This window comes from Gopherus flavomarginatus, chromosome 3 (assembly GCF_025201925.1).
Source record: "Gopherus flavomarginatus isolate rGopFla2 chromosome 3, rGopFla2.mat.asm, whole genome shotgun sequence".
In the NCBI taxonomy this organism is placed as follows: domain Eukaryota; kingdom Metazoa; phylum Chordata; order Testudines; family Testudinidae; genus Gopherus; species Gopherus flavomarginatus.
In genome coordinates, this window is record NC_066619.1 from 45,903,899 (window position 1) to 45,926,772 (window position 22,874).

Here is a 22,874-nt window from a genome sequence, read left to right on the forward strand (position 1 = left end):
CTTCACCATTTTCTGGTTCAATTTGTGCCTGACATACTTTTTCTTACACTCCAATTTCACGGTGAAAAGGTCCACAGAAGGGAAATGAAGACTTTTTTACAGGCACGATGAGACAGAGAGAAAAAGAGCTAACACAAACCTAGAATTATTGAGCCTGGAAAGAAGCATTAGAGAGGACTTGACTGAGGTATTTAAAGATATAAAAGGTAGTTCCTTTATAACTGGATCAGACCCCTCCTCTCTGTACATCCACTGAATAATATCAGAAGAACCAAGAGGTCACTCAGTTATTTTAAATGGTCAGTAATTTAGAATACTTAAAGGAAATTATACTTTATGGAGCATATATGTGTGGAATTTCTGGACATCAGAAGCAGTACTATCATGAAAAGATACTAAGAGTTGGATAAGTCTGATCAATAACTGTAACTGTACATGCTAAAAGAACACAAATCACACATCATGTATATGCTGATCACTATTGGTGTCAAGAAGGAATCACTCTCCCTGTTCCCCATCTCGATAAAGCTCTGCACACTTGGTTAGATGTACTGGGTTACCCAGAGTGCTGTAAATGTACAGAAGTACATAGAAAGATAAGTTCTCTGTCTGGAAGAGCAACCAATCTAACCTGAACAAGCCGTGGAACAGTGCAAGGGATTTGAAGTGGGACTTTGAAGGAGAAAGGGGATGGACCTTGGCACCAAGTGGGATATGGAAAGTTTTTTTTCCAAGCATAGGGGATGGCATGAAAGATGATGCAAAATCAAGTGAAAGAAGGTTACAGAGTGAGCAAATAGGAGAGAAGGTTAGAAGGTAAAGTAAGAAGGTTTTGGAGTATTTTCAGTGTCCTTTGAAGCATCAGATATTAGTCATTTCTAGAAGCAGGATGCTTCACTGGATATACCCAAGTGCTTCTTCTGTCTGGCAAATCCTATGTTCTTATAATGACAAATATTAATTATTAGTTTATAATCCTGGTTTTTAATGTAAAATTGTACAAATATAATTAAAATATAATCTAGTGGTCAGTTACCTTTGTATTCATCTATAGTAACTCCACTGTCTTTAATGGAGGTACTTTACATTTATATTGCTGTAAATGAAAATCAAGCCTTGAATGAATACCTGATTTGTTTCTTACATTACACCGATATAGTTTGCTGTTATCTGTGTGGATAGCCATTGCCAATGTTCATGTGTTGATTTACTCCATCCTTCTCTTACCGTTAACTTTTAAAGATATTTTTATGTTAGCAATGGTACCACATGCTTTGTCTGAGTTTTGGCTTTGATCTCTTTGGAGAAACTACTTGTACAGGAAATGGGACTGTCTTTTGAGATTTATTTTAAAATTATGATGCTGTATATGTAATTTTTAAAGATACAGTAAAACCAAAATACTGAGATATTCAGTATTCTTATCTTCTGTGCAAGGATTTACATTGCAATTTCCCCACATGTTAAGACCAATATACCCAAAAGTCTTTTAGCAAATTCACTTGTGCACATAAAAATGTAGATAAACTATTTTTTTGGTTCGTCCAAAATTGACTGGTTGGCTCACATGTATTTTATAGGATTGTATAAAAGCAAGTTGAATTATGACATTCCAATCAATTACACTTACAAGCTTTTATAAAAAGAAACACCCGTTCTGGTCATCATTCAGGCTTTTGTTTATATAATTTACTCAGTTGTGCTTTTTTTGGACTTCTTAACTTAAGTGTGTGTATTTTGAAATGGTAAAGTAAAATATGAATCATGTTAGTAATTCAACACCTAAATTTTAAAGTGACTAGCATTTTTGAATGCCTGGATTTTTTTATGTACAAGTTGAAGGGGCCTAATTTTCAGAAGTGCTGAGCACCTGCCTTCTGAAAATCAGACCCCTTTAAGATCCAGATTAGGCACCCAAAATCATTAGTTACTTTTGAAACTTTAGCCCTAACTATGTAAAGTACATCTAATACAGAGACGATGCACAGTAGTAGAAAAAAGATCTAGAGTAAAATTTTTAAGAGTGCATAAGTGGTTTAGAAATCTGTGTCCCATTTACAGAACTGACATAGGCACTTGGGAACCTAAATCCCACTGAGCTCCTAAGTTCTTAAGTCCATTTTGAAAATAGGATTTAGGCTCCTAAGTCAGTTTGACTAGGGATAAAATTTTCAAAAGTGCCTATCCTTCCTATATAGATAAGCTATTTAAATGCTTTCTTTGGTTACCCATCAAATATCTACACCAAATATGTTATGACATATGATACCAATATATTTGATGTAGCATTAAATATTAAAACAGCAACTTTTGAATGAAACTTCACTTGTTTCTTATAACAATGAAAATGCTATAGTATGAGAGGAAATAGTGCTGTTGGAGAATGCTCAGTTGGTGGGCTGTAGAGAAAGAGAGGCTCCTATTTGCAATTAAGATAATTGATGGTAGAGGGAGCATTTTGTATGGAGGTGAGCTGTAGTACTTCACTCTCTAGAGACTGAGGGCTTGTCTACATCAGAAAGTTGCAGCGCTGGTGAGGGAGTTACAGCGCTGCAACTTAGGAGGTGTACACATCTGCAGGGCACCACCAGCGCTGCAACTCCCTGTTTGCAGCGCTGGCCGTACTCCCGTTTTGTCTCGGGTGTAGAGGATCCAGCGCTGGTGATCCAGCGCTGGTAATCAAGTATAGTCACTTACCAGCGCTTTTCTTGACCTCCGTGGAATAAGCAGGTATCCCAGCATACCTGAGGAAGCCTCTGGTAATCAAGCTGGTCTCCTTCCCCGGCTTGCTCTCGCGTTCCCCGAACCCCGAGCAAGCAGGTCTCCTTCCCTGAGGTTTGCTGGGTGGTTCCGGGAAGGCGAGAGCAAACCGGGGAAGGAGACCAGCTTCGCCGCGGTTTGCTCTCGCGTTCCGCGAACCACCCTGCAAACCGCAGGGAAGGAGACCTGCTTGTTCGGGGAACGCGAGAGCAAACCGCGGCGAAACTGGTCTCCTTCCCCGGTTTGCTCTCGCGTTCGCCGAACCCCCGAGCAAGCAGGTCTCCTTCCCTGCGGTTTGCAGGGTGGTTCGCGGAACGCGAGAGCAAACCGCGGCGAAGCTGGTCTCCTTCCCCGGTTTGCTCTCGCCTTCCCCAAAACCCCTTGAAGCCGCCCAACAGCGCTGCAGTGTGGCCACATCTAACACCACTTGCAGCGCTGGTTGCTGTAAGTGTGGCCACTCTGCAGCGCTGGCCCTATACAGCTGTACTAATACAGCTGTAACAACCAGCGCTGCAAAATTTTAGATGTAGACATGGCCTGAATTATTGTAATTCCTATGACCTAGATTTTTCAGGCAAAGCCCATCACACTTTAGTCCATCCTGAATACAAACAGTCCTCCACCACTTGAACATGACTTGCAATGATGATACAAGAGTAGATAGCGAGGCTTGGCAAAATTGGATTTTTTAATGTTTCTTCTTGTGTGATTTTTTTATTTATTTATTTTTACCAATTTTTAGATTTTCACCGTTGCGGTAAATTGAGAGGTCAGGCAATAATTGTTTCATGACAGTAGATGTTGAGAGTCAAAATGTTACAGCTTTATAACAGTCAAAACTCAAATGTCAAAATATGCAAAGTAAATAGCCTGACCTCAAACTCTGTGTTTTCAAGCTGCATTTTTCTTACGTTGCCTATCTAAATTTCTGTTATTATTGAAGGAAATATTTTTGTCTGTTTGTTTGTGAGGTGAAATCAACATTTACCAATAAAAAGCTAATCCAAAACTGTGCACCAGTTCCTGGCTCCTTGTTTGCTTCTTATTCAATTAAATTCAAGGTCTTAGTCCTAATCTTTAAGATTGGGCTTAGGCTACCTGATTGCTGAACTCACTGACCACGCAGCAACCAGAAATGCCTCTGTTGAAAGACTTGGGAGCTGGAGGCAGGGCATTTTCAATGCTGGTCCAATCCTAGTCTATGGAATACTGTATTAGAAGACATCAGAATAAGGTCTAATTGGACTATTTTCAAAGCTCAGTGCAAAACTTTTTTGAGCAGAACTCACCTGCAATAACAGAAATTGAAGAATTATGTTGGAGGGGGCAGAGAATATAGTGGAGTGGGAGAGAAGGAGAAAGAAAGACTAATACAGGGAGAAAGATCCAAGTGTAAGGGGACAAACTATAGGATGGCAAGGATAGAGACCATATCAGATAATATTTATGCTTATCTTAATATTGCATCTGGTGCTTAGATACTGTAGTGCTTAGCATCTGATAAATACACCACAGACAGATCTGTCACATAGTGAATGCTGTTCTTGTATGAATACAGTTCTCTCTGTAGCTGCTACTGAAGAGAGTTGACCTGTACTATTTGTGAAACAACATACTGATTGAGCAACAGACAGTAAAGTTCTTGGCACAAGTAAGAGTCTTACAGTAGGTAGATTATGACTGACAATTCTCTGTGTGTATAAATTATTCAAAATATTTCAAACAAGTTATATACAAGTTCATACTTTGTGGATGTGTTTGCTAAAAGAGTCAAAAAGTTGCACTATTTGAAAGCTCATTTGGACTTGAGCAGGGGACGGGGCCTCAATTGGAAGGGGGTGGGGCCTCAACTGGAAGAGGCAGGGACTTTAAATCCCCAGGCCCTTTTAATAGGCTGCGGTATCTGGGAGCCATGGGCCCTTTAAATCACTGCCGGAGCCCCAGGGCTCTCAGCCGAATCTGTTACCCTGGGACTTTGGTGGCAATTTAAAGGTCCAGGGCTCCAGCCACTGCCAGGAGCCTCGGACTCTTTAAATCGTCGCTGGAGCCCCAGGACTCCTGGCTGCTGCTGTGACCCCGAGGCTCCATCAGCGGGGCTCTGGCACTGATGTATTTTTATCAATACATTAGAAGCAAGAGGAAGACTAAGGACAGGGTAGGCCCACTGCTCAATGAGGAGGGGGTAACAGTAACAGGAGACTTGGAAATGGCAGAGATGCTTAATGACTTCTTTGTTTCGGACTTCACTGAGAAGTCTGAAGGAATGTCTAGTATAGTGAATCCTTACGGGAAGAGGGTAGATTTAGAAGAGAAAATAAGGAAAGAGCAAGTTAAATATCACTTAGAAAAGTTAGATGCCTGCAAGTCACCAGGGCCTGATGAAATGCATCCTAGAATACTCAAGGAGTTAATAGAAGAGGTATCTGAGCCTCTAGCTATTATCTTTGGGAAATCATGGGAGACGGGGGAGATTCCAGAAGACTGGAAGGGGGCAAATATAGTGCCCATCTATAAAAAGGGAAATAAAAACAACCCAGGAAACTACAGACCAGTTAGTTTAACTTCTGTGCCAGGGAAGATAATGGAGCAGGTAATCAAAGAAATCATCTGCAAACACTTGGAAGGTGGTAAGGTGATAGGGAATAGCCAGCATGGATTTGTAAAGAACAAATCGTGTCAAACTAATCTGATAACGTTCTTTGATAGGATAACGAGCCTTGTGGATAAGGGAGAAGCGGTGGATGTGATATATCTAGACTTCAGTAAGGCATTTGATACAGTCTCGCATGATATTCTTATAGATAAGCTAGGAAAGTACAATTTAGATGGGGCTACTATAAGGTGGGTGCATAACTGGCTGGATAACCGTACTCAGAGAGTAGTTGTTAATGGCTCCCAATCCTGCTGGAAAGGTATAACAAGTGGGGTTCCGCAGGGTTCTGTTTTGGGACCGGTTCTGTTCAATATCTTCATCAACGATTTAGATGTTGGCATAGAAAGTACGCTTATTAAGTTTGCGGACGATACCAAACTGGGAGGGATTGCAACTGCTTTGGAGGACAGGGTCAAAATTCAAAATGATCTGGACAAGTTGGAGAAATGGTCTGAGGTAAACAGGATGAAGTTCAATAAAGATAAATGCAAAGTGCTCCACTTAGGAAGGAACAATCAGTTTCACACATACAGAATGGGAAGAGACTGTCTAGGAAGGAGTATGGCAGAAAGAGATCTAGGGGTCGTAGTGGACCACAAGCTTAATATGAGTCAACAGTGTGATACTGTTGCAAAAAAAGCAAACGTGATTCTGGGATGCATTAACAGGTGTGTTGTAAACAAGACACGAGAAGTCATTCTTCCGCTTTACTCTGCGCTGGTTAGGCCTCAACTGGAGTATTGTGTCCAGTTCTGGGCACCGCATTTCAAGAAAGATGTGGAGAAATTGGAGAGGGTCCAGAGAAGAGCAACGAGAATGATTAAAGGTCTTGAGAACATGACCTATGAAGGAAGGCTGAAGGAATTGGGTTTGTTTAGTTTGGAAAAGAGAAGACTGAGAGGGGACATGATAGCAGTTTTCAGGTATCTAAAAGGGTGTCATCAGGAGGAGGGAGAAAACTTGTTCACCTTAGCCTCCAATGATAGAACAAGAAGCAATGGGCTTAAACTGCAGCAAGGGAGATTTAGGTTGGACATTAGGAAAAAGTTCCTAACTGTCAGGGTAGTTAAACACTGGAATAGATTGCCTAGGGAAGTTGTGGAATCTCCATCTCTGGAGATATTTAAGAGTAGGTTAGATAAATGTCTATCAGGGATGGTCTAGACAGTATTTGGTCCTGCCATGATGGCAGGGGACTGGACTCGATGACCTCTCGAGGTCCCTTCCAGTCCTAGAGTCTATGATTTAAAGGGCCTGGGGCACAGGCTGCTGCTGCCTAGAGCCCAGGGCCCTTTTAATTTCCTGACCTGGGGAAGCTGCCCCCTGCCGGTACAGTCAGCTGTGTACCAGCTCTTGCCAGTACGCCATACCGTACCGTACCAGCTTACTTTGACCTCGCATTTAATGGAACTTTGTGTTTGAGCAAAAATTTTATTTTACAAAAGGTATATGTGCTCTTAATTGATTTTGTACCTATATCTATATACAATAACTCCTCACTTAATGTTGTAGTTATGTTCCTGAAAAATGCGACTTTAAGCGCAACCATGTTAAGCAAATCCGATTTTCCCATAAGAATTAATGTAAATAGGGGGCTTAGGTTCCAGGGAAACTTTTTTTTGCCAGATGGAAGGCATTATATACATTCTAAACAATTTTAAACAAGCAATTTAATACAGGTATTAAACAGGCTGGCAGCCCCCCATCAGCTCCTCTATTCTCCCGCACCTCCCACCTGCCCGCGGACCCTGCGGATCAGCACCTTCCCCCTGCTCCCCCCACCTCCTGCCCGTGGCAATCAGCTGTCTTGCGGCATTCAGGAGGCTGAGGGAGAAGCGAGGATGTGGCGCGCAGCCTACCCCCTCCCTCTCCTGCCCATGGCAATCAGCTGGTTTGCGGCGTTCAGGAGGCAGGGGAGGGAGCGGGAGCCTGCATGCTGCGTCCTCGCTCCTCCCTGCTCTCCACAGCCTCCTGAATGCTGCAAACCAGCTGATTGTCATGGGCAGGAGGCGGGGGGAGTTGGGGGAAGACGTTGAACCGTGGGGTCCGCCAATGGGTGGGAGGCGCTGGGGTGCAGGGGGTAGGGGAGCTAATGGTGGGCTGCCAGCCGTGGACAAAGCAGGCAGCCAAACAACATTCTAAGCGGAGCATTGCACAACTTTAAACAAGCGTGTTCTGTAATGGAACGTAAGATCAAAACAACGTTAAGCGAGATGTTAAGTTGGGAGTTATTGTATCAGTAGATCTACTGATAGATATAAAATTATTTAAGAGTGCATATATCATTTTCTAAAATAAAATGTATTTTATATTGCCTTCTGATATGCGGGATTTGTTCTCTGCTTAATCTCCGGTGTTACTCTCAGCATCCAGTCTGCCATAACGGTTGTACCAGCTGTAACTCACATCCCGCTGATTCCGTTTTGAGCTGTAGATGCAGAAACAATCACGAGTCCCTGTGGCTCCCTAATTTGATAGTTTCCAACTCATAATAAAACTACCTCGTGAAAGATGCCACAGCATCAAACTGGGTTATCTTGACATCTCTTTGTGTCATTGTTTCTGATCTTATCACGAGAATTCCCTTGTAACAGTAGATGATGGAAAACAAACACAGGCTGATACATAGCATCAAACTTTTAAAATTTGGGTTCTCAACTGCAAAAATGCACATGAACAGGCCATTGCATATGCAAATACTGTATTTGCATTCAAACTGATATTTGCACATGCAGCTACCTGTATGTACATATAAATATGTTGTTTGCACAAACAATTTACGTGGGCATGCACAGTTTTTGTGGGTATAGTTGAAGATCTGAGAATTGAAATATTAGACATTTATGTTAGAACAGGTATATAAATAAATATCACGAATGTTAGAAATGGTAATCTTAACCCTTTTTTTTTTTTTGTTTCTGTTCTATATTGTAGTGTAGCCACTTGTACTTGTATGGAATAAGTGTCTTGCAGAATAGGTGTTTGTATTCCAAGATTACACTATATTGGTTTGTTTCCTAACAAAATTTTTAAAAAAACTTTAACTACGAAATATATTTAAATCTATCTTATTGTTCCATTAAGGTCCTGGTATTGACAACAGGACATCTTCACCGCAGAATAATTCTTTTCCATGGGACGATTCAATGTTCAATATATCCATACATGCTGCAATTCGACATGGAAAATGGAAACTACTAACTGGGTATCCAGGTAATAAAATGATTATTTTTTCCCTAGAGGTTTACCTCCACTGCCAGTTCATGCCATTTCGTAAATAATAAACTTTGCATTTCCATAATTTACTCTCTTTCTCAACTTTCATGATTTACTATGTAATGTAAAAACCAGGAGGGCGGAGCCTCATCTAAAAGTAGGCAAATATTTACAATATATTCCTTGAAGTCATTGTTTTTGAATCTGTGTTTATGTGCTTACATTGCAGTGGGAAAACCAGATTCCTGGAGGCAACTCCAGTTTAATTTCTTTGAAATTAAATAAGTCATATTAAACACCGAATCCCGAGTATGAGGCTACTCTTCCCTGTGTGTCTGAGATCTAATCCCTTATCTGCTCCTGTTTCTGTAGGCTGCAGCCACTGGTTCCCACCACCACCTTTGTTCAGCGAGTCAAAGATTCTATCATCTGACCTACCAACAAAAAAACTTTGGCTTTTTGATGTTGTTAAAGATGCTGAGGAGAGAAACGACTTGTCTGAAAAATATCCTGGTGTTGTGAAAAAACTGCTCTCTCGGCTGCAGTACTACTATAAACACTCTGTGCCTGTGTTCTACCCTGACGAAGACCCCCGTTGTGACCCAGCAGCAACTGGAGCCTGGGGGCCTTGGATGTAGAATACTACATTTGCAGCCTGAAAAATACAACTGTGGTGGAAATTGTGGACTGAGGGTCCTAGTCACATATTTTGACCTCATTTCTTTTACCCTTTTAACTGTGATTTCATCCCTTGGGTTATTCAATTCTGCTGCTTCTTAGGCAGTATTAAAGATCTAATTTAACCCCCTGATTGTACTAGAAACACTGTTAAAATCATAAATCTGTCATTTTGATGTTTTGTCAGTGCTATGTCTCTAAAATGGAGGGTTAAAGCTGCTAGCCAGCTGGGAAATATTACTTCACTTGGAAAGCTCTAATGAGTCACAGAGGCAAGGCTATCCAGTTCTTTCATATTTAAAGTCACATGTTTGACTTCATGCTTGCCAGTGGCCAAATCTTATAGGAGGCTGACACACAGGTTTTAAAAAAAATAGAAGAAAGAAAACAGTTTCTGAGTTTGGCTGTCATTACATTTTCTCAGCTTTACCATACAAATCTGTCCAGTAATGAGCAACAAAGAGTCCTGTGGCGCCTTAAAGACTAACAGATGTATTGGAGCATAAGCTTTCATGGGCAGATACCCACTTTGTCACACGCATGACGTATTCACCCACGAAAGCTTGTGCTCCAATACATCTGTTAGTCTTTAAGGTGCCACAGGACTCTTTGTTGCTTTTTACAGATCCAGACTAACACTGCTACCCCTCTGATACCTGTCCAGTAATGGATGGTTTCAGAAATCTCTGAGCACAAGCCTCCTCCCACTGGGCAACAAAAAATCTAACTGTACACTTGTCCACTGTTGACATATGGTTAGAGCATTGGTTTGATTTTATTTACACCTTGGCTGTAAGTACCAAATCTTTAGGACTTTTGTGCCTTTGTTATCACAGCAGAGACTGCCTTCATCTAATAGTCAGCTTTCGGACATCCCTTCATTTTGCAGTGCCTTTTCCAGTTCATTTCTTCTTTCTTGTGCTTCACAATGCAGTTTTGAATTCTTGTGCAGGAGATTCCCATCTTCTGCTAATATCTCTGGAAAACCTTTTCTACTGCATATCCCTTCTCTAAGGGCATTGCCAGTTATCTGTTTTGTACTGATGTAATATTTCAAACTGGTTTTTTAGAGACCACTTTTAATTTTCCATTACAGTTTTAATTTTTAGGTTCTACGTTTTTTTGTTGAGATGAATGATGTTTCTTTAGTAGTCTTGAGTATCTAAAAGAATTAAGAGAGGAGAGGAAAAGTATTGCTGTACCCCATATATTTTATTTTTTAGCTGTGTTGGTCCCAAGATATTAGAGAGACAAGGTGGGTGAGGCAGTATATTTTACTGGACCAACTTCTGTTGGTGAAAGAGACAAGCTTTTGAGTTCTGTGTAAGCTCAAAAGCTTCTCTTCATAAACAGCAGTTGGCCCAATAAAAGACATTACCTCACTCACCTTATTTCTCTAGTTTTTAGAGATATTATTTCCATTTGTTATAATTCATTAATTATACATCTGGGGAAAGAAATAAAATACTTATTAAAGGAAGCCTCTGATTGGCTAGCAAAGGTTCCACCTATTTGGCTCTTATTTCCACATTTCAGTCAGGGCTCATTGGTCAGTTTATCCTTCTGGAGATCATAACGCCTCGTTAACAGAAAACAAGCAAAAGAATCTAAGGCAGGGGTCGGTAACCTATGGCACGTGTGCCAGACACGGCACGCAAGCCGATTTTGAGTGGCATACTGCTGCCTGCCGCAGTCCCGGCCCCCAGCCCCACTCAGCCCCCCCCCTCCCCCCAGCTCTCCCCGTGGGGGCGGAAGGAAGAAGCTTGGTCCTGCGGTAGCCAAGCTTCCTCCCTCCCCCGATTCTTCCCCCAGCGTGCTGCTTTCCTGCCCCTCCTCCTCTCCTTCCCTGCGCCGATCAGCTGATGGCCCTTGCAAGGGGGAGGGGGAAGAGTGGCAGCGTGCTCGCTGCTCCATGGAGGAGGCAGAGAAGAGGTAGGGATGGGGCCTTGGGGAAGGGTGGAACAGGGCATATCCCTTCCAGCCTCCTGCCATGAGCCACTCAGGGCAAGGGGCTCGGAGCACCCCAGCCCTCTGCCCTGACCCCTGAACCCCCTCACACACACTCAGCCTTCTGCCCTGCACCCCCCCACACACCCAGCCTCTGCCCTGACCCTTGAATGCCCCCACACACCTAGCCTTCTGCCCTGCATGCACCTCCACACTCCCCAGCCCTCTGCCCTGACCCCTGAACCCATCCCCTACACCCAGCCTTCTGCCTTGCACCCCCCCACACACCCAGCCCTCTGCCCTGAACCCCCCCCACACCCAGCCTTCTGCCCTACACCTCCCCACACAGCCCCAGCCCTCTGCCCTGACCCCTGAACCCATCCCCCACACCCAGCCTTCTGCCTTGCACCCCCCCACACCCAGCCCTCTGCCCTGAACCCCCCCCACACCCAGCCTTCTGCCCTACACCTCCCCACACAGCCCCAGCCCTCTGCCCTGACCCTTGAACCCCCGCCCACAGCATTCTGCCCTGTACCCCCACACCCCCCCAGCCATCTGTCCTGACCCCGAACTCCCCCCCCAGCCTTCTGCCCTGAACCCCCCCCCACAGCCCTCTGCCCTGACCCCTGAACCTCCCACCCCCACGTCTGGGGTCCCGGCTGCTGGCCCCTTGCCTGCCGGTGTCCTGGCTGCAGGCCCTGCTCAGCCCACTGCTAGCCTAGGTGAACAGAACCCCAGGCTAGCAGCGAGCTGAGCAAGCTGGCGGTGTAAGATCAGCATTTTAATTTAATTTTAAATGAAACTTCTTAAACATTTTGAAAACCTTGTTTACTGTACGTACAACAATAGTTTAGTTATATAATATAGACTTATAGAAAGAGACCTTCTAAAAACGTTAAAATGTATTATCGGCATGTGAAACCTTAAATTAGAGTGAATAAATGAAGACTCGGCACAGCACTTCTGAAAGGTTGCTGACCCCTGATCTAAGGTATTTTCACTATTATCACTTTTAAGTTTTTTTTCAAAGATATCCTTAGAACTTGGACTACAAAAGCGTGTAAGACTAAAAACCCCACTACTTTCAGCTCTCAGACAACAGACACTTTCGACATGTACAGATGTCATCCTGACAGCTTTTGAGCTGACTGCAGGGCTGCCATTCACACTCAAGTTACTATGAAAAAAGATGACAAATTAATGGGGAAAAAAACTAACTTGTTTGACCTTTCTTATCAGTTATGCTATCTAGCCCCTAGTTTAAAAGGATTAAAGAATGTATAGCCTCAATTGCAGAATTAAGTATAATTGTTGCATGTTTGTTCTCCTTCCCTCCCTATCCCACAATCTACACCATTATATCATGCTGATATGACTCCATCTACCAGAAAGAAGGTGGTAAGCAACTGTCAGGGCTTGTCTACATCAGAAAGTTGCAGCGCTGGTGAGGGAGTTACAGCGCTGCAACTTAGGAGGTGTACACATCTGCAGGGCACCACCAGCGCTGCAACTCCCTGTTTGCAGCGCTGGCCGTACTCCCGTTTTGTCTCGGGTGTAGAGGATCCAGCGCTGGTGATCCAGCGCTGGTAATCAAATATAGACACTTACCAGCGCTTTTCTTGACCTCCGTGGAATAAGCAGGTATCCCAGCATACCTGAGGAAGCCTCTGGTAATCAAGCTGGTCTCCTTCCCCGGTTTGCTCTCGCGTTCCCCGAACCCCGAGCAAGCAGGTCTCCTTCCCTGAGGTTTGCTGGGTGGTTCCGGGAACGCGAGAGCAAACCGGGAAAGGAGACCAGCTTCGCCGCGGTTTGCTCTCGCGTTCCCCGAACCCCGAGCAAGCAGGTCTCCTTCCCTGAGGTTTGCTGGGTGGTTCCTGGAACGCGAGAGCAAACCGGGAAAGGAGACCAGCTTCGCCGCGGTTTGCTCTCGCATTCCCCGAACCCCGAGCAAGCAGGTCTCCTTCCCTGAGGTTTGCTGGGTGGTTCCTGGAACGCGAGAGCAAACCGGGAAAGGAGACCAGCTTCGCCGCGGTTTGCTCTCACGTTCCCCGAACCCCGAGCAAGCAGGTCTCCTTCCCTGAGGTTTGCTGGGTGGTTCCTGGAACGCGAGAGCAAACCGGGAAAGGAGACCAGCTTCGCCGCGGTTTGCTCTCGCGTTACCCGAACCCCGAGCAAGCAGGTCTCCTTCCCTGAGGTTTGCTGGGTGGTTCCGGGAACGCGAGAGCAAACCGGGAAAGGAGACCAGCTTCGCCGCGGTTTGCTCTCGCGTTTCCCGGAACCACCCTGCAAACCGCAGGGAAGGAGACCTGCTTGTTCGGGGAACGCGAGAGCAAACCGCAGCGAAGCTGGTCTCCTTTCCTGGGTTTGCTCTCGCGTTCCCCGAACCACCCAGCAAACCGCAGGGAAGGAGACCTGCTTGTTCGGGGGTTCGGGGAACACTGGAGCAAACCGGGGAAGGAGACCTGATTCCCCGCGGTTTGCTCTCGCGTTCCCTGAACCCCGCTTGAAGCCGCCCAACAGCGCTGCAGTGTGGCCACATCTAACACCACTTGCAGCGCTGGTTGCTGTAAGTGTGGCCACTCTGCAGCGCTGGCCCTATACAGCTGTACTAATACAGCTGTAACAACCAGTGCTGCAAAATTTTAGATGTAGACATGGCCTCAGTCTGTTATACCAATTATATTAGACCAGTAAAAGCCAGCAGGATCTTATTAAAGGGGACAAGGCAAAGATGCCACATTTACTATGATAACAATTTGATTTATACTTAATTCTTATACACACACATTATACCTAATACCTATACACACACACACATTCACATTATACCTAATATCTATACACACACACACACATTCACACACACACATCCACATTCATCAGATGTTCTGCAGCTGCTGCATAGTTACCAGTCCTGAAGATAGCTTAAGTTCATGGCTCGATTTTGCAGTTTGGGTTCGTAGCTTGTGGCAGCTAACTGGCCAGGAAAGCTGGGCACAAGGCTGAGCTGGATCTCTGTTGGGCAGGCAACGATGTTCTTCCATGTTGGCAGCAGAATGTTACCCAGAGTCTCTCATCTCACCCTTCTTTTTTATAGGCTTTTAGTTTGGATTCAAAGTCTATAGGTCTTGCTGTGTCACGCTGCCTCTGGGTTTAGATTGATCACCCATCAATTGCAGGCGTGACTTTCAGCCTTGGACCTGGCTTTGATCTTCCTTCTGTTGTTCTGTTGTCCTTTTCTTTTTAGGGTGGATGCTTCTTACTTTGTTTAGGGCTGTTGTCTAAGTCTTCAGCCGTTGGTATGTGAACTTGAACTCATCAGGACAGGCTGGGGCTGGAGGTTGATTCCATCATTCATACATACCTCATTCACACATCTAAACTAAACTAATAAGATTACAGCAGGGTTTGCAAAAATGAAGGTTGGAGGAAGCTTTTACAAAATGGAGTGAGTGTTTTAAAATGGGGTTTGAATTACAATATGGAACAGAAGTTACAGTATAGGCGAGTGTAGTGAATGGTGAACAGAAGTTACATTAATAAAGTGAACAATTGAAAACAATTTCATTTATCAGTTCTACAAGTCACTCAGCCTTCCGTAGATTGAGGCTTCACTTATTGTCTTCACTGTTTCCCAGCTAAAATTTCTATTATATTTTAAAATCTTAAAATTCATCATTTATTCAGCTGTTGTTTCAGATAAAAATATCCTGCACTATTTTTTCTTTAGGTTGATTCCTCTTAAAGCCTTCAAGTTGACCTGAATTTGGGGGGAGGGAGGGAGAAAGCTGGCTGTCATATTCAAGCTGGCAGCAGCAAAGGAAAAGAATTTTAAACTCTCCATTGAGCTGTTTCATTTCTTGAAGGGCAGACTCCTTTCTACATGTTGTGGTTTCTTGAGTAACAATCAAAAATACAAACATCGTGAGCCTTCAGAATAAAACTTCATTTCATCGCCTTCCAATCCTTGCTTGATCCAACAAAACTCTATAAATGTTTCAAAATTGAAAGGCACTTTTTTTGACACACTAAAAATAATTATAACATTTTAGAAAAGCAATTGCACTTCAGGAAGTGTGGTTATGCTGGCTACCCACGATTATGCATTACTACTTACTTTAAAGGATACAAGATGAAGTATGGGCAAGGCCCAGGACAAGGAAAAGAGCTCGGGAGATCTGGATCCTATTCTTGAGTCAATGGTCACAGGATACTCTGGGAACAACCTGCTTAGAGTAGAAGAAATTCTGTGATTTTTTTTTTTAATGGACTTTTCTAGGAATTCTTTAAATAGCGCTAGAAAGAAGCCTTTTGTTTACTTCTCAAAATCTTGTTGCAGAAAAAGCTAGGATTTTAGCCATCAAGATCTGCATAGATTTGGACATCCACCAGCAATCCTTGTTGCCTCAATTATGCCCCTGGGATTCTCTGCTCCCTATCTTGCTTCTTGGTAGTACAGCTCCATAGAAGTCATGCTACCATGGATACTCCCACTCGTTATTCTCCTCAGAACTCTCCCACTCTGTCTTTTATTGGGGGACCTACCAGCCTTTGAGGTTTATGAAGAGAATCCTGCTGCACCAGTACAACCCCATTCCGGGCTTGTCTTTAAGAGTACCTGCAGGGTACTATTCCCAGGACAGGAAAGGGGGGAGCATTATCACTAAAGGGGAGGAAGTGATCTCAGGAAAGGAATCTGGGAGAGCTGCAAAGTAGGATATGTAGGTCATTTAGGCAGTCATGGCAGCCATGTTTGTAGTCCTGGATACTGGCAAGGTCACTTGGGAAATAGATGTGCATGTATATGAACAGCATCCTTCTCACAGACCAGAGAGACTTGGAAGGAGCTGGGCTCCTAAGGCAGAACAACAACAAAAAAGACCTACATGAAAATAACACTATATGGCACACAGACAAACTGTATAGGACTGTGTGGATATCTATCTTCAAATGAGATATAGTCTGTAATGGAAACGTACTGCCTTGTGAACTGAAAGAGTTTTATGCAAAGAAAAAGCAAGTGGCATCGTTTGGGAAGTGCTGATGAGTCTGTTTTTTTGCAAACAGTTTTCAAACTGACTGTATATATCAAAATTACCGCTCTATCAATTTATTGCAAACAGTTCACATGGAATGCTGCAAACCTTCAATGGAATTTATAAGAAGAGATACAGATTTGGATGTCATATGTTCAAAGTTATATTTGGAGACATTGCTTATATAGTTTAGAGAGGAAATTGGGCCCCCAAAATACATTGCATCCCCTCTGTTTGGTGCTTCTAGGTGTAATCTTGCACTGCTACACAGTGCATATCTGAGATCATGCAGACAGATCAGCACTGCTACAGAGCACAGCAAAAAAGATTTTGGCATAGGATAATCAAAACGATTCAGTTATCCAATCATAGACTAGTACAGTAACAGCGTCTGTGATAATTACATACTGTGGTGAGCTGAAGCCAAGAAGATGATGCATTGTTGTCATTGTGCTGGTCTTCCCTGCTGCCAGTGTTCTAAAAACTGAACATCTGCGGTAATCAACAAACCAACTCCCAATTGCTGGTCCTTTTGTTTTGGCTGAACTCAATGGCAACAAAAGCTGCTATATTTTGTCTTCAGAGTTATACTTAGAAGCAGTACAGTCAAAAAGAATCACTGGATTTGGTTCTAGGGAACACAGTGCTCATATGGCCCTGTCTTCAAATCCATAACATGCTACTGCAGCAAAGCCACAGTTCTGTGCTGACAAATTCTGGCATCCCGGACAGTGGTAAAAATACAGAATTGTGTTTTGTTTTAGTGCTTTTCATTTTCAAGGTTTCGTGAAGTGCTGTGTAAAGCAATGAGTTAGCATTCAGTGACTGCGCAAACAAACTAACCAAGTGTAGTGGTAACTCACCTACAGTCTTGGGCATAGATCCTATTTTAATGAGAGAAGGAACTTTGGCTAGGAGACCAAAAAGTATCATGGGATTTTAATTTCTTCCTGGAATGCCACTTGAAAATGAGCATTAGAGAACTGAGTTAATGTCTCATCAAAATGATTGTCTTTCAAAAAGTGAAGCATTCACTCCAAATACAATATGCACCTCTTACTACTGGGGGAATTCTGTGCCAAAAAATTAAAAAATCAGTGAACAATATTTTAAAATTATGCATATTTTGTCAAAATAACAATATAATTATGCCAGTTTCAATTATTTTGGTAATTTATTTCAAAATGCTTGCCAGCAAGTATGTCTCTAACAATACAGACAAAAAAGATTCAGGAAATGTTTTCTGACAAATAGATTCCTTACTAGGCATATTACTACAGTCCTTTGAAAAATAATCCATTTAAGCTACAATACAGAAATGTATTTCCTCAGAAGCAGTGCAAAGGTTTGAGGGAATCAGGGTAACAGAAGAACTGAGGGAGAGGGAAATAATTGCTGGGAACATATAAGCCAGTTGAAAAGACACAACCTTGGGCGGGGTAAAATACTGAAGTTTATATAATGTCAAAGCAAATTTAATTAAAAACATCCCAACTGGATATTCTTTGAATGAGATTGGAGGAAACTGAATGGTAAGATATGGACAATTGTATTTTTTCTTTTATATGTGCAGTAGAAACTAGTGCCCCCTGAAGGAACATTTACAGGATTGAATGGTTGGTTGAGAGATTGTGTCTCTTAGTGGCAACCAGGTGTACAGTGTCTCAGAAATTTCTCTGATATATAATTTATTGTTAAAGAAGAGATCTTTTCTACATTTCCTCTGTCTAAAACACATGGGCATTGATCTCTTACTGCACTTTTGATGCTGTTTATGGAGAATTTTTTAGAGTTTACATTTTCTTATGACAGGGAAGTTTTTCCTTCCAAATATTTATTGTATTTATAATAATAAATAAAGCTGCAATAAATTGCACCATTCCTCATATTGGAAGTGACATAGCAGGGTCACTGTTTTTATTTAAAGAGCAACAGTGATTGAATACCCTGTTATGAAGAAAGTATATTTAATAATCCACAAATATTTTTGAAGATGTGTCTTGAGGCTTATAAAACAGAGATGAACCCAACCCAAAATTGAAACACCCCAACCACTACTTTCTGAAAGTTCAGAATGTGTTCCAAATTTCATATTTTGAGAATGTCTCTAACTCCAAATGATTACCATGTGCATTAGCCACACATTAATCACATAAACATCCATTTTTGTCTCCATTAGCAGTGATGATACTGATTAAACTGAGATCCTATTATAATAACTGTATAGCAATCATTCTTTTCACATCCTAGAGAACTACACTAGATACCATTAAAACATATTGTAACTGAGCAAAAAGTTTTTTTTTTTTTAAATGGCAACTACCATCCATCTTTTTAATTATTGTGATTTAATATGATTTGTGTCTCACCATAGCCAAACAAATACTCCATTTATAAAGGTAAAGTTAGTTTTATCCTCGTGCTTCAGATAAATGCACTGCTGATGTGCATAAGAAGAAAAGCAAATGTATTCAGGATAATTGGTGGATTCAGTACCTTAGATTTTGTTCTAAATGATAGCCAGACCTGAGGTAGCTGTAGTATATGACTCTATTCTCAAAACAATAAATATGCTAGGGTGCTAATGGACTTTTAGTGGGTGGATCACACGAGTTGAAATCAAGAGCTACTAAATTCTAAGCCTGGTTCTGGAACTAGTCAAGTAAGTAAATTCTATGTCTTTATAAAATAAAATGGTAATTACTTAACGTATATGTCACAAGGATATTGTGACAAATACAAGCACGAAACCATGTCTATGCTACAAATACCACCATGTCAGGAAATCTAGTTCAAGACAGTTATCCCCTAATCTGATTTCATCCATGGTTCCAGTTTGTGGTGTATACTGGCCAAGGCTTTAGCCTAATTACAGAACTAAATTAAGATCTAGTCTACAGTATAAACTGGAATCCTATTGGTTTAGGGAAAACTACTTTGAACCAAGTTTCCTGACATAGCTGTATTTCTAGTGCAGACAGGGTCTTAGTGCTTATAAATCACACCGAAGAAGTAAAGTGCTAAATATTATCGTTCTAGGGTCAATGCAGGAAGAAAAGAAACTTGTTTTAGCAGTTGAGGGTCTGATTCTATTTTAGCTGAGTGCTACACATGTTCTGTTCTTATTTTATTGTATTTTCCAGTGTTGACTTTCTCTGTGTGTAGTTTAAAATTAATATTATCTAGAGCTGTCTCTGGATAATCTTCCCCCATTAGATAAAGATATCAGACACATGCATTTATTCATACAATTGCTATCTTGAAAGTATCATAACTTACAATTCCCATTCTCCTCTTTCAAAATCTGAAAATGAAAGAAGTTTTTCATAAGAGTCAAATGACAATAACTGCAAACCCTAGAAGGTAAAAGACATTTTCAGCACTGTATTTTCTTATGGCAAGGACATAAATAGTCCTTTGTAGACTGATTTGTAAGATTTCTATAACTCTAAATCTTGCCCATATTTAATATGGTGATATTGCTCGAAATCAGCTTCCAGAGGACATAAAGATGACTCTTGTTCTGTCCCTCAGCCCTTAGAGTCTGAACAAGGAAACACAGTTTTCTCTGGCTAGCAGTAGGTATACTGCTTTGTAATCTGACATAGATGTTACTGCAAGCTCCTCCTTTCAATGGAGAGATAAAACAAAAGATTGAAGGCATTGCAGAATTTTTATATGCTGTAGCAATTGGAAATTTTAATGCAATTAGGTCCTTTTTATGTTCTACTGTAATACAATACAGAGGGTGAAAACTGAAAAGCCGCATGTGCCTTGGGCCAGATTCTGTATCCTGCACAACATAGCTTGTCTATGTCCATCTCCCTCAGTACACAGAGCTGCTCTGTAGCTGCTGAGCTCTCACTGTTTTGAGTGGAGGCGCAGGATTTGAGTCCTAAAAACAGCCTTACAATATTGTTCCAAGCTTTTACAAATGCTTCACAGTCACAGAATGGGCCAGTTGGTGTGAACTGGTGTAGTTTCACTGGAGCCAACGGAGCAATGCTTATTTACACCAGCTGAGAATCTGGCCCTGTGTGTTCAGGAGGGATGTAACAGTCACTTTTCTCTAGCTCTGGTCTCTAGCAAATAATCACTGACATCATGATCTCCTGTATACCTCAAACTAATATCTGCTATCATGATGACTCATGTAAGATGATTTTGATTTTGTTTTGTGTTTTGATTAGTTTTCTGCTAGTGCAAAAAATTCAGGTAAAACTGAAATACTTTGAAATAATCATCAATATTGTTTTTTGAAATTTTTTTAAAAACCTTTCCAAGCCTACTTGTTATGACTGATCATTTGTGAGAATAAAACACAAGTCATCAAACTGTGCATCACCAAACCAAACAAGCATTACTGCACTTAAATTAATAACTGTAATCACTTTTTTCCCACAGTCTCTTAAAAAAAAACAAAAAACTTCAAAGCCTCAAATTCCTCTTGATTGATGCACTGATATTTTAACAGTGTCTTTAGTGTGTGTTGCAATCAGACAAGTGCTAATCCCCTTGAGGAATGTGGCAGGTCTGTGGGAATCCTCCCCCTGTAATTGCATGGCTCAAAAGCTCAGATGTGATGATATCATCAACTTCAGCTGAGTTGACATAATGTATTATTTGTGTCCAGAGGGTGTTATGGTAACTTTCATTGCTGACCTTTATCCCTAAAGATCATTCATGTAGACATTATTCAATATCTCTGGGGTCTTTGTTGTTTTAGTGTTTTTAGAATGCCCTTAACATAAAGCAAGTTATGAGTAACTTTAGAAAAATCATAATCAGAAAAACTAAAAGGAAAAGGCAAGAGGAAGTCCTGAATTATTTGTTTAAGGTAAAACTAAATACCACAGAGAGAGTCATAAACAATAAGTTTGAATCTGAAATACAGCCGTGGATAATTGAGGCAACCTATATTTGATCAATACAAACTTTCTGAAGGCAAAGTCAAGTAATACAAAGAAATTGGATCAAATTCTTCCCTCAGTTACAGCCATGTGACCTCACATATTCCATTTCCTTATTGTTATGCAGGTTGTCTTAACTGAACTCTTTCATGTGGATTGTTATACATTAGAACTTCCAAGTACTGTACAATTTTATTGTAAAAGCATTTTTGTGTGAACGAGATCACAGCTATTCATAAACTTTACCATTCACATCTGTCATGTTTCTGAATCTCTGTCTCCCTTTACTACCTGTATCTGTCCAAAATCAGGAACCTAGCATCCTACATATCTGCTGTTTTCTTTCTGAGACAAGGTGAGTGAGTAAATGGAAAAAAATAACTTTAACAGGGCCCAGTCTCCTCTGTGTGTAGAAGGGCCAAACCTGTCATATTATTATTTAGATGTTATATTTTTATACTAAGGGGCCACAACAGATATCCGAACAGGGTCCTAGTGCCCCTACTACTTACCTTTCTGTTCAGCATACTACTTGAACTTTTGGGCACAGAAAACTAACCTATGTTTTTTTAAATCAAAGCACTCAAGAGAATTCAGGCTAATAATAGCTTGTATTTATATTAAGCTGAATCCTCAGAAGTTCAGTAATATGTCAGAGAATTTTTTCTTTTATATTAAATGTACAGTATTATCAAGCAAGAACCTTGGAATATCAAATCAATACAATTACAAATTAAATTAAAAATGTGAAATGAAAATATAGTTACACTATGTCTCTTTGGCTTTAGCAATATTATCCAAAAATAATTCCAATAATTTTCTGTGATAGTTTCCAAGTCTTACAACAACATAGGTGCTCTAACACAACTTCTTGGGAGAGGGAGGCGGGGCAAAGATCTCCTGTGTGAGCTCTCAAAACAACTTCTGAAGTTTTTTGTTCTTCCTCAAGGTAATGTAAAACAGACAAGTCTGTAATTTTCCTAGTTTTCCAAATTTCTTCACTTTATGCTTCTTGCAAACATGTTTCTAATGGCCAGTCCTACTGCCTTTAGTATTGGATGATACACTATGCAATGTACCTTTGCAATTTAAAAAGCTTTTGGCATATTTATATACCATACATACATTACCTCCTATTTCTCATTTGATTTTTTTTTTCTTCTCCAAGTCCAGAACTCATGCTTCAGAGTTCCAGAGCATTTTAATGTTCTCCATTCTGCCCACTTGCAAAGACAAGAGCATATCCTGGTAACTCTTAATGACTGATTGTGATTAGAGATTGACAGAAGCTCAGCCTTCTGGGATGAATTAGAACTGCTGTCAGTGACTAGACAGCAAATGGAAAATACAGTATGTAATTTTAAGGACATATTTTTGCTTACTTTAAAAATAATTTCCTTTTTAAGAGAGTCTTTTTCTTCCTACTCATATCTGATTCTCCACATTTAAATATAATCCCCAGCTAATAGCGATGTGTGCTGTGAATATCTTGCATTCCTTGGAAGAGACATGTTGTAATGTACCACCAGACTCATCTAGGATATCTACATGTTCCATTATTACTCTAGAGAATCTATAAACATAGTAAAATTAGTCGTACAAAACATGAGGATTAGCCATGTCATATGCTACTTCAAGAAATAGTCACTGATTTAAGAGAATATTTCATCTAAA

At 41.3% G+C, this 22,874-nt stretch overlaps 1 protein-coding gene across 2 annotated transcripts in view; it reads left to right on the top strand.

The window, feature by feature from the left end:
• ARSB (arylsulfatase B) overlaps positions 1-10,807 on the top strand; it is a 93,267-nt gene extending 82,460 nt beyond the window's left edge. For both annotated transcript variants that reach the window (XM_050947021.1, XM_050947022.1), the window contains 2 exons: positions 8,498-8,626; positions 9,002-10,807. In XM_050947021.1, the coding sequence (XP_050802978.1) occupies positions 8,498-8,626; positions 9,002-9,267 (395 nt within the window). In that variant the 3' untranslated portion in view covers positions 9,268-10,807. The remainder of the gene's footprint in view (positions 1-8,497; positions 8,627-9,001) is intronic.
• Positions 10,808-22,874: the final 12,067 nt, after the last annotated feature.